At 40.6% G+C, this 12,807-nt stretch overlaps 1 protein-coding gene across 2 annotated transcripts in view; it reads left to right on the top strand.

The window, feature by feature from the left end:
• LOC122571306 (protein stum) overlaps positions 1–12,807 on the top strand; it is a 34,668-nt gene that overhangs the window by 7,355 nt on the left and 14,506 nt on the right. For both annotated transcript variants that reach the window (XM_043734891.1, XM_043734897.1), the window contains 3 exons: positions 493–554; positions 1,891–2,272; positions 2,557–4,369. In XM_043734891.1, the coding sequence (XP_043590826.1) occupies positions 1,909–2,272; positions 2,557–4,369 (2,177 nt within the window). In that variant the 5' untranslated portion in view covers positions 493–554; positions 1,891–1,908. The remainder of the gene's footprint in view (positions 1–492; positions 555–1,890; positions 2,273–2,556; positions 4,370–12,807) is intronic.

The raw sequence follows: 12,807 nt of genomic DNA, 5'->3' as shown, positions 1-12,807 counted from the left end.
TAGTCGGAAAATGATATTTTTGTAAATGTACGCTGTTACTATACGCTAATATTCATTAATACCTAATTATAGACTATACACTGTTTACTATACGCTATACGATTGTACGCTAATATTCACGTGACGCCACTGTAACGTTATCGGTTATAGAATAAGAAACGGGCTGTTAATTCTACGAATTGTTTGGCAGCTGTGTAATACAAACATCATTTGGATAATATGGATTCAAAAATTGGAAGAAAGTGGTTGTTTGTAGTTTTAATAAATTATATCTCAACTATTCGCGCCCGACAAGTCAGGAGTATCCAACACTAAAAAGATCAAACGTGATATCATTGGCGTTCCTCCGAAAGTTTCTTTTAAGCGTTCCATTCCATTGAATATTCTACGCAACGATGATCCTGATTGACACGAACAGAAACTCTAATAAACCAAAGTTTCACCGGCTAAGTTTAGGCCAGAATTTTCTCTAATTGTCGTTTTACGTTTCAGGTGAGAGCGACAACGGATTTTGGCGTCCTCCGCATCTTGCTCGTCTGCATGAAGGACTCGAGGTACCGTGGCTTTCTTTACGTGTTTGACAATGCTTAAAGCTTCGCCACTTTTAAATATTTACTCGGAGGTTCTCGTTCCAAGCGTCCGAAGTGTATTATTAAGTGAAACAGCGGTTGTTAAAGTGCCACCAGTTATTATTAACGCGCTCAGCGTGGTGTAGAACTTTGCTTGGATAGAAATGCTTCTATCAAAGTAAAAGGGAGTAGAAAGTTGACTTGCGCCAGCTTGTTGCAGCGATTGCTCGGTATCATGGCAAATATTATGCAGGGAGCTGAAATTATAAAGTCGAGACTACGAAAACAACTTTGAGGGACGTTGAACCGTTTGCGGAGTACTGAATCAGCCGAGTAAATCGTGTTTCCACGATGTATTTAGACTTTTTGGATCAAACAGGATAAGGAGATTGTAAAATGCATTGTACATAGACTAGAGAAATCGCTTAGTATCTACGATTGCGCAGCCGAGGGAAGATTAACAGATAAATTCTTCCATTTTTATTTTCTCTATTTGGGCTATTTCTATTTAGAAATTCATTTGGGAAAGTAGATAACGTATAGGGTGAGTCAAAATTGCGATATGTTTCTCAAGTGACTTCTGCTAATTTATATGCGTAATCTATATCCATTAAGCTACTGTAATAACTCTATCTTACGCTTTTATACATTTTTATGCTATCATGGTCGTGTTTAACCGTTTCCAAATCAACGTCATTCTTGCCGTTTAATTAACTTCTAAGTAACAATTGACAACTGAGTAACAACCCTAAGATCTTGCTCGATCTATCCGAAAAGGGGAGATCTCTTTCAACGTGCTTTTCCTGCATCCAACCCTCTCAACTTCAGCAAACGAAAAATAAAATAATCACGACCAAGGATTTCTCGTCGTTAACGTCGCAACTACCAATCTTAGTACGTGTCCAAATATGCTGTGCTATTATTCATTGTACACTGACCCTCTTTAGTCATTTTGCGTCTTACATTTTCCAAGAATAGCGACCAGCGTACATAGTACGTACCGATCCAAAAACTAAGTGTCCTTCTCATGTTGATTTTAAAGTATCGAACTTCCCACGCACTCGATCAACATCATTATCATTATCTCCTTTACTTACTTGATAAACATTCCGATTACTTGATAAACACCCGATAAACAATATATTGACATTTACGTACAAACTAATCAAATTTACGATATTAATAAAATTTGCGATATTCGACGATAATATCGACGATAGTGTACTTCTCAAAGATATTTACAATATCGTAGATGTCGATAAGGTACTGTATTCTTAAAAAAGGCGAAGAAAAGAGGATTCTCGTAACTTTCCCGTTACAGCTTCGTTGCCTCGAAAGGATGAGGCGGCTCGACGACGGCCATGTTCAACGACCGCCTCCGTTCAGGGTGCTCGCGCCATCCGATGGCAATTACCTGTCACCGAACGCGATTCCGCCACCGCCGCCGCGTGCACCCGAGCCGTATAAGATCGCGCCCTCCACCACGTCCTCCTCGAGGGCGCATCGTCGATCCAGCTTCGTTATCATCGCGGACTCGAGGCCCGTTTCCCCGGAGGCGAGGAGTCCAACGCCGCCGTTGGCCACTGGCAGGGTCTCGCCCTTTCGAGGACGTGGCTTTAAAGGACCACCGCCGCGATCTAAGTCCAGGCCGCAGTCTCCGGAATTTACGAATGGCCGTAGAAGAGGAAAGATCGAACGACGAGGTAAGTTTCGCGTGTATCGTTATTTGGAGGCGTTGCGTGGAGTATCCGAAACATTGTCGTACGTCAATCGCGTTAAAGACAGAACTGGCGTAAATACACGAGTCGAATGTTACGGGAATTTATAAATAAATCTTATTCCTTTCAAATACTCTTCTCCGCTATGTTTGATACATTGAAACACGTCTGTCGAATGTTAAAAGGATTTACGATAAAAGTATCGTTACTGGTTGCTATTCGTAGTGGGAAGAGCAAACGTTTCTTGTGCTACAAGCGGAATTTTCCAGTTTCAGTGTCGCAACAGAACAGCCCAAGAAGAAGCCTGATCCCGCAACCAACGCGTCAGCGTTCGACGTCTCTGAGCAAATCAACGGAGCGCCTTGCCTCGCCGAAGCTGGGTCGTCGCGTGGATTCGCGCACTCGCTTCAATACGACGGATTCCAGGAATCGTTTGAACGCCTCTGGGAACAGTAGCAGCGTGGCGAACCTCGCCACCCGTCGACAAGCCTCGAAAACAGTCAGCAAGCTCTCGCCGATCCAAGGAACTCCGACGAAACCGGAGAAAACGCCACAATTTAAGAAAAGGGATCGTTCGAAGGAATCCACGAGATTGTCGCCGGCGAAACAGCAGAAATTTGCCGCGTCTCCATCGAGGAATGCTTGGAACGCGAAGAAACAAACGCACGAGAAGGTTTCCGTTCCAGGAAAGACGCAAGGCAAGGAACGAGTGGTATCACCGTCGAAGATTCCGCTGAAAACGAACAGAGCCAGCTCGAATGTCTTGAATCCAGCCAGATTCATCAATATCCCTAATCAAGCTAATGGCAAAAATAAAAAGGCTATCGATAAAGGGTCCAAGGAAGTTCGTATAAGCAACGGGCAGACGAACGAGTCCACTCAAGGCAGTAAACAGTCTGACTCAGGATCGAAAGGCTCTCAAGCTAACGAGAAGAATTCGAGTACGGAACAGTTAGCTGATCTGCATCTTATCGATCTATTAAAACAAACTTCTAGCGCTAAAGGTACGTCTAGCGTGGTGAACACAACAGCGACGACGGCTGTTCAGCCGCTTCACATCGACGCCAATGCTGTTCTTATGGATAAAGAGATTTCCGAAAGGAAAAGTCAGTCTGAGAAGGCGAAGAGCCAGTCTGAAAAGACAAAGAGCCAACAAGACCTGTCTAATACCAAATCTTCCAATTCATCGAACGATGAAAACATCGGCAAACAAGTTCAAAATTCTCACGTTGCTAGTAGCGAGGATAATCGTCAGATCTCCAAATCGAATAAATCTAATGGCAACCATGGTCGAACGAAGGGTGGAACAGAGAGTAGAAACGATTCGCCAGTTCCTACTGAAAATGTTAGCGGTCACTCGAAGAGTAACAGTAGCAGTCATTCGGTGAAAAGCATAAACAGGGTGATCAGTGCTACGAACAACACTGGTTCGGCGACGCAGCGTTCGAATAAGATTCAGAATGCGGTCAACGATCAGAATACGAAGAATTTCAGGCCGAACGATCAGAAGATCGACGAATCTGTCTCCTTCCAACCCGCGTCAACCAACGTCCAATCAAATTCAACTAAAGCCAACGAGATTGAATCGGTAAACAGTTCCGTCGGAAATTCTTCGGGTGCAGAGACTCAAAGGACAGCAGTTTCCGTCGCGAGTGCTTCTGTGAGACAGGAAGACGCGAGGACGATTTCGCGGTCCACTAATAATTCTGGAACGAAGATCGTAACGAATGCAACTACGGTAACCGTGAAAAGTACTTCCGACCAATCGACGATAGCCTCGAGGGCGAACAACGTGTCCAACGTGGTTGGTGCGGTGAGCAACGATGCGAGAAATGTAAATAGCGCCGGGATGAAAGCTCGTACCGATAATCACGGAAGTGGTACGTCCGTGAAATCGTCCGCGAGGGTGTCGATCGATTCCATCGAGACCGTTCGATCTACGGACACTGGGGTGAGCGTGGACACCGTCAGAGGAGTATCTTCGCCGAGGGAGAAAACTGGAATGCACGTGGTGAAAAGGCCGCAGGAGATCGAGACGTTAAGTGGGAACGTGGTGTACTTGGAGCAAAACGGCGAGCCAGCGTGAGTAGAATTTATAGCGCTGTATATTCATCGTTCGCCTCGTAAATTATTCCTGCGATCCTATGGAAAAAGAATCCGATTCTGGTCGTTTCGATAGCTTGAACTCTGTCGTTCTTTCTTTCTGGAAACACAGTTTAGTTATCTCGGGAATTAATGATAATAAGTAGACCGTGGATGTTCATGGATTTATGAGAAATTTAAATATGCAGAACGATATAAAATATATATGTAATATCCTATTTCATCGTTTTTTCCTATTTGTAATTTGTTCTCAACATAAACAAATAATCGCAGACACATATTTATTATAGAAACACGTTCAGGTAGCTAAAAGTCTGTTCGACTTGAATGCTCGAATTTGTACACGAGTTTCTCTTAAAGAGGACTAATCGATCAACTGCACTTTTTGTAGATTTCACTATTTCATCAGATAAACGACCTGTGGCATAAGATTTTTCAAATTGAAATTAGGTTTTCAACGTTTGTATCAATTATTCGAAGATTGATATGGAACGTTTTCCCACTGTCGACTCGCTTAAAATTAGATTTGTATCGATTACTCTCAAGGACTTAAAACTACCGCCACTTTCCACTTCGACCAACCGCGAAATTTCGACTCTGAACGTTTACTTGTAATTTTATTCCTTGATCTCACGGAATCGGATTTATATCGAGACTGGCAGATATTAATCTGGAAAGATCCAGCGCGAGCACGACAGCTATTTATGCCGTCGGAAGTGACAATAAATCGCCACGGATCCGATGTGGGTCCGTATCAAAGGACACGTTGTTAACGGAATATATGCAGAAGGTTACGAGTGTTAGGGACAAACTGAACGCGACGGATGGGAAAATCGGCTTACACGGTCTGTCTAAAAAGTAATCAAACTCCTCTAGAAATAACAAAGCACAGGCAACCTCTGAGGGAATGTTACATTGCTGATACGTAGCCTGAAATATACACGGAGGAATGTATTAACTTCTACGTGATCTATGGATCTACAATCGTATTTAAATAAAGTAGGAAGGATCTGTTTTATATTTGCACCAAATGTCTTGTAGCTTCTATATCAATTTTTAGATTTCTTTCAAACTGTATCAATGTAATCACCGCAGTCGGCTAGCGTTACAGCATTAACGAAATTTCAAAATATGCCGTATAACAGACACGATATATTTATCAAAACTTTCTGCAAGTGTTCCAATACTTTCACGAGTCGCTGTATTTCATGAAGATTTACGATGTTTCTTTCATTCTTAAGAAGTTTCGTCATTTTTTACACAGACCATGTGTACGCTCCAGGGGTTGCAGCAACACGAAAACGAGGCATCATTCTCAATTAAAAGAGTCGCGTTTCGTGATGAGTCGCGCAACAAAAAGAATCGCCAGCGGCTTCCGGCAGCACAGTTATGAGTTACCCTAAAATGCTGGTTCGTGAAATCGTGCTCGAGCTTAGCGATACGCGCATCGAAATCCATTTTTCCATGAAATTGCCCCGCGAGATCTCTCATTATCAATTTCGAGGCGTCGCCGTGTAGCTAATCAAGCGAAAAGTAGGAAGACTTATCCGCAAATATCTGCGTTTATGAAGTAGCAGCGCTTCATTAAGGCCAGGTAATCGCGAGCAAGATCACGAAACGGTTACATTACTGCACAGTTATTTATTGTTACGTTTTCCAGCACGTAGTTACCCTTAGAGTCCACCCCTGACTGTGCGTTTCCCTAAGCGAGAATTAATTGTTCTATATAAATGCCGGAGGAATATAGGTTAAGCCCAGTAAACGATTCAAAGAGGTACGAAGATCGTGCGTTTGTTTAATTAATTTACTCTTAACACTGAATAATTATTAATCTTGAAGTATCGATTTAACGTACGAATTGTTCCCTGTTCTTATTCTAACAACCGCACGATCATAATCGAGGGCTTTGCAGCAACAAAAGAGGCAGTACGAATATTTAAATTGTATTTATTGCGAGAGAATACAAGTATTACAAGTTTTATATTCAAAAGTGTGAGGGTTTATAGTCGACTATGAATTCGTAGCACGTTTGAAAAAGTGACTCGATTTCGGTTGATTTCAACTTGGTGTTTGTTAGTTTATCTCCTCCGATCGATGATAAAGTTTGTAAATCTTTGATCGTGGAAGAAGAAGATGGAAATCTTTAAAATCTTTGCTCTTAGCGAGCGAAATACTTTTCCAAATATGTTGGATAAAACGATGAAAAATATTATCCACTAGAGAGTTAAGAAAGAATGAAAAATATGGTGGCGGAAGTTGGCGGTTAAACGGACGCGATTGAATTGTTCTACAACTCGCGTTTCCCAGCGAACATCATAGACAAGAGGGTCGTGCGGAAAACTTGGCCCATCGTAAGATCCACGGAGTTCCTTCACCCCTGCTAGTTATAAAGCACCACCCTTTCCAGTGGTCGATGCAACCAAGCTGGGTTTATCGATCCCATGGAGATTTACATCGCCACGGCCTGGCTCAAGGGAATTATAAATCAGAATTTCGAATCGCCTCGTTATACGAGCGTTGCTAATTAACTCGAATCGGTAGCGGTAGGAGGAAAGAACGAGGGAGGGGGAAAAAAAGAGAACGTCGAAAGCACGAGACTGTTAGACCGTGTCCATCATTCACGCCTCTGAACCATGATTCTTCCATTTTTTTCCCCTCGTTCGATAAACTGCTTTTTGCACCGTGTCCGTTTATTAAAATTAATTGAAATTAATACGGGAAAAAGAACAACTATTCCGAATTTCATTCCACATTTTTTCTTCCTTAATTTAGTATATTATGTAAATTTTCGAGCATAGTTGTTGAAACAGTTTATACGAATATGTATATACATTTTAATATTTTGCTTTAATATCAAATGTATTGCAACAACCATTTCTTTTCTTTCGTATTACGAAACCTACATTAAGTTGCAGCTAAAGCGTGACAAAACTGTATAACACAGCAATGTCATAACTAAGAAGAACGCAACGTTTTACATTGATTTTACACTATACAGTCTTACGAGTAATACTAAATAAAACGTTACATCGTTGCGTATAGGACCTTCAAACTTCACGAACGCTTTCACGCGAAACATAAAACGTACATATATTCTATCGAAATACCAAAGTATTTTCGTTGACCTCCATTACGCTTCACGCGTATATTCTACATCATTCGAAAATGATAGCCGTATCGAAATATCGTCGATCGTTAGCTCCAATTAATTCATCATTTTCCTAACTTTCGCGCGTATTGATAAAGCCCGGAGTAGCTCGTTAGTCGAGCGATTACAACGAGATTACATTCTTTTTACGCGGCAGGCCACACGCGGAGCGTTCTGTAATCGTTCCGCCAGATTTTCATACACCGGGCCACGTTCAAAGTTACTCAGAGAACCGCAATAGCGTGACGATGCTGCGTATAGTCGCGAACGTGATCGTAGCAGGTCAGGAATCGCGATGGATTCTCCCGTAAAACGTTCGAGATCAACGTGGAACGATCCCATTGAATAATTCATGCGGAATCTCGTCCGGGCGTGTAGCTTTATTCATCGAACTAATTCTCGAGAACTGTAAATTGGAATTTTCGAATGAAAACCTCTGGTGACGCGATTCTTGTACTGTTATATACGTTGTGTACCTAGAAGTCGTAAAGTGTATACAAGTATTTATTTCTTCTTTGATCGCTGATAAGCCATGGAAATTGTGTACGAAGCGAAATTAACTTTTTCTAGTACGGCCGTAGGAAACTGTGACACTTTGTATTTATGGAGATATGTATTACAAATGCAAACGTGTTACTTTGAACGTGTAATGGAAAACCCGAGGTGGGATTTAACGCGAAGCATAGTCAGTGTTGTAACGTTAATAGCGAGCTATTAATTTCGATTGCGAAGACGATCTTCTAACTATATTTAATCTTCCCTAATTCCTGTTTCGAACGAGCCACGCTCCACGCGAAAATAATTGTTCCCATCGTAATGACATTTAGCCCGATTAAGTTTACATTAGGTAACATTTGGTTATTCAACGTCGATCATGTAAATTAATCAGGTTCTTTACTCATCTATTATTGTCAAATTGATCCAAGCAACAACCATAGTTGATCATCTACTAATCGTTTTGCCATTTAAATCAAATGACATATTCGATTAGCAATAGCCGAGGATAAAATGTTTCACGGAATAAAGGAATACATCGAATAGCGTATTGCGTTCCACGTTTAAATATACTGCATGTAAAAATACGCTTTTGAAAGAAAATGCGCATGAACTTTCATGTTTGTACGAGAAGATCATCGTACATCGCGATCTAAATCGATCCGAGTCGATCCGAGCCGATCTTTCTCTCTGCTTATCATTAACGAAATACCAAGAACTCGCTAAGAACTCTGAAAATAATCTTCGCCAAACGCTCGACGTGCACAATCGTCTCGTTCGAACAGGGAACAGCCTCGTTCGGGTTGAGCAAATATTATCACGTCTATTATTAGTCGATGGTCTGCTCGGTGAACGGGATTCCTCTAAAAACACGATTACACGTGCACACCATTTCCGGCCTGTTGAACGTGAATGCAAGCTAGTTGGCGCGATCGATTCCATTTCGTTTTGTTGCACCAAATTCCATCGTATTGCGCTTCTTCACCGTGGCTATCGTTGGCAACGAAAAAGACGCTCGTAATTTCCATTCGTTTTTCCACGTCGACTTTACGTCGCGTGTCAACTGGTTGCTTCGCTATGGAGTGTCTTGATTCTTCGGGATCACCGAGATTCCACCGGTGTGTTGGAGAGATGCTGTTCTTTGTCGGACGTCGGGTCTCGGGAGACAAAGCGCGCTTTCGACTGAGATGCCCAAACACGCGACATTTCCTCACGGAAAATTCTTCGGACGCTGGGCCACGTCCGACAATTTCTCGCGATGCTCCAGCTTCTTTCAAAGGGCATATCTCTTCATCGATAGAACAGTATTTGTGTTTAGTTACTTAGAGTTATTAGTTACAGTCACTTAGAATTACTATTTAGAATGTTAGTGCTTAGAATTTTCAGTATTTAAAATTTATTTGTCCATTTATCTACAATTTATCTTCGTTTAATATCTTCTTTAATGATTTTGAAACATACGAGAAACGTTGAAATGCGATTTGAGGGAAGTTGAAGGGAAATCTGATGTAGCAGAATTGCGTAGAAAAATCTCATTTACGGAGACATGAGTTTGCAACTTGCTCGATTCGATGCGTAAATCTGTTAATGAAATTTGTATTTGTTTAAACGAGCGGCGGTAGATTTATGGTGGCGTATTACACGTGTGGATGCAGTTGGATAGCTGCGTGTTATTAAACGCCTTCGTTCTATATTTCTTTTAAAATGCAAACTAATGCATCGTGCATATTGCAGTTAATCACTTGAGCGCGATAGTTCACGCGGCACTCAGAAGGGCAGCTCATTTCTACGGAAGGAAAGACGGAGATAAAACAAAAACGTGAACAATGTTTTACGCTTGACATTTCATATATTCAACGAAAAGGATCGATATTCTAGAATCTGCACGGAGATCGTTGTAAATAATACACGGGGTCTCTTAAATAACGCGTCACTTTTTTCTTGTATCGATATTACTTGCTATTTTCTCCATATAAACGTCCCTTTAGGAGAAAAATTACGACATGATAAAAACAAGGAAACTGTAACTCTCAATGAACGTAAAGTATTCTACGTCAAAGTTTTCTGTTTTCAAAGCAATTGCACACGATTCACATATCTACGAATTACAGTGACAATAACGCGTGCGCGAGCCATTTCATTTAATAAGCTCCGAGCTATTTCCGCTTTCCAACCACCATTTTCTGACTCTCGCTCTTCTTTCATTCGATACACGCGTTTTATTCGACGTTGGAAAATTAAAAATTATATTTTTCAATTTTCATATAACATCAAATAAGTGGAATTTATCTTACATCAGACTTTACGCTATAATTTCATCCTACAATTTCACTAAACAACGAACGATAGACAAATCTAAAAGAAACCAAACAGTTAGATTTTACAATTTCTATATAAACCAGACTCTAGGCTATAATTTCATTTCTGTAATTCCACCAAACATTCAAAAATATACAAAGCGTAAAGAAATCGCTGTACAAACCTTTTAAACCCCAAAAATTCTTCGATATAAAGAAAAAAGTGATCATGAGATGATAAGAGTACATTAACGATCATTTCCGTCTGTTAATTTTCATCGTAAATCATCCCAAAAGTACACAAACTCAGCAAGAGATCGCGACAAAATCTCTTTTCCTTCGCGAGCTCCTCGATACAAAACGAAATTACACAGATCAATCAGAAAAAGAAACCATGCGAATTTCGATAGATCGTGTGGAAACGTCATGATTTGACGAATGATCTCGACTGCTCTCGCTACCTAACATTCGCTCACCTATATAATTTTTGATCGCCGTAGCGGATAATTCCTTTATCCACGACACGTACGTGTATGTTAGCAGAACCAAAAATCGACGCGGACTACGCGGCTACGTGGATTGACCGACGAACGTTAAGCATCGCGTGCGGCCAAGGTCGAGCTCCAATTATACCTGTGTATTTCACTCACAGCTGCCACCCTCTTTGAATCCGTGTTTCTTCGTGCACACGGCTCCTCCATCCGGACGTTCGTCGCTCCAGCGACACGCATAGTTCGCGTTGTGATTTTTGGATCAGTTCGAAATAAGAGGAGACTGAAGGGTTGCGTGACAGGCAGATGAACTAGCCCTTCGTGTTTGGCCTACTTTCGCGCGACATTGACGTCAAACTGTTGGTCATTTATGATACCATTTACCTGAACTCTATATTTGTTCACCTTCTTAATTGGTTTTTGTAAACAGCTATTTTTGGACTGTTGTTAATTACAATAGAATGTTGTGTACGGTATAACGAGTTTGTTAAAATTGGATGTTTAAGCGACAGGTTTAAAGGGACAAAGGTTTTACACTGTTAACGTTGTATTGTTGCCGTGACTGTGTAGCAGTTGTATAGGGATGAATGGCGTAATTTGTATCCCTGTAAATTGGCTGTATTTGATTTCCACTTGAATAAGGCCTGTGGTGGGTAATCTTGTTTGAAACGACCTTTATTGATCAATTAAATTTCGTAGTATTCTCGTGAAATTAGTCTGTTTAGATGAATAGAATCGTTAGGGATGATTTGTCTAACGAGGGCAAGAAAGATCGTTTATTGATCCGAATAACGATCGATTGTTGGTTTTCTACTTACAACTATTTAGACCGTTGTCGACGTAGATTCTTCAACTTTTTACTGTTTCAGTATGAAACAGATATTCAAACGGGTTATACGATTTCTATGTTCTAAAGGTTTCTAAATCGTTCTCACTCGATAGATATTTATTCCGAATATTCGTTTCGAAACGGAATTGTTTGGCGATGATAAATTGCCGATAAAAGTGTTATTCGCAATTTGACGTGAAGTTATTATAGCACAAAATATATTTCTAATTATCAGACATCGGCCGAAACTAATATAACTGTAACACACATACGTACATAATCGAGTAATTCTTTTCTATTTCATTTCTCTCACAAGCGGCAATTGCGAATTTAATTCCGAGAAGTCACGTAATTTGACGAATTCATCGATCACCTGCAGTTTGTTCCAATTTTTTATTTAAATAGTAAAACATACTATTTCGTCGCTAATGTTCACGAGTGGATTCGCATTCGAGGATCCGATTCCGCGTGAAAAATGAATGGAAACGAGGCTTCGGTACGCGAAACCGCAGAGTCATCGATTGTTTAGTCGAATTTGCAATGCGATTAGGTTTTAGCCCCTGTTTATGTTAATTCGCCTCGTTCCCGCGTTAACTGTCGGTCACGTAACGTAAAATTAGCCACGGTACGTGTAATTTCACTGCTTTCTTTCTTACAGTACACACAAACGAATGTTCCAAAAAGACGTCGCACCGTAAAAACGAGAAGTAAAAACCCTACTTTCTGACTTTGTTGGAAATTTATGCGACTTTACCATAGACTCTTCTATAGAGCAGATTTTGACACAAAGGTAAACTGTCGTCGATCAACTAGAATTTTTTAACGGTGTCTTGAAAATAGAACAAAAATATCTATTTCGGAATGATTGCATTTTTCCTCTTAAATTGTTATGTATTGCCTGATTATATTTTTCTGTGGATAGAAATTTAACTATGTAACACGAGAGAATGTTCTTTCAGCTGTAAGTGAATGGAACATCAAAGCCACGAACGTACTTCATAAACCTTATGCTTATTTCTGAGTTTCTATTCTTTTTCCATTTTTTTTTTTTTAAATCCAATTTCATTTACCAAGAGAAAGTCAAAGAAAGTAGCGGTGAATCCTCTTTCTATTTCTGCTCTACGTTAATTAAGAAGGAACATCGAGTTGCATAACTG

The sequence above is a fragment of the Bombus pyrosoma genome, linkage group LG1 (genome assembly GCF_014825855.1).
Source record: "Bombus pyrosoma isolate SC7728 linkage group LG1, ASM1482585v1, whole genome shotgun sequence".
In the NCBI taxonomy this organism is placed as follows: domain Eukaryota; kingdom Metazoa; phylum Arthropoda; class Insecta; order Hymenoptera; family Apidae; genus Bombus; species Bombus pyrosoma.
The sequence above is the reverse complement of the archived record's forward strand: the minus strand, read 5'-3'. Positions and strand labels throughout refer to the sequence as shown.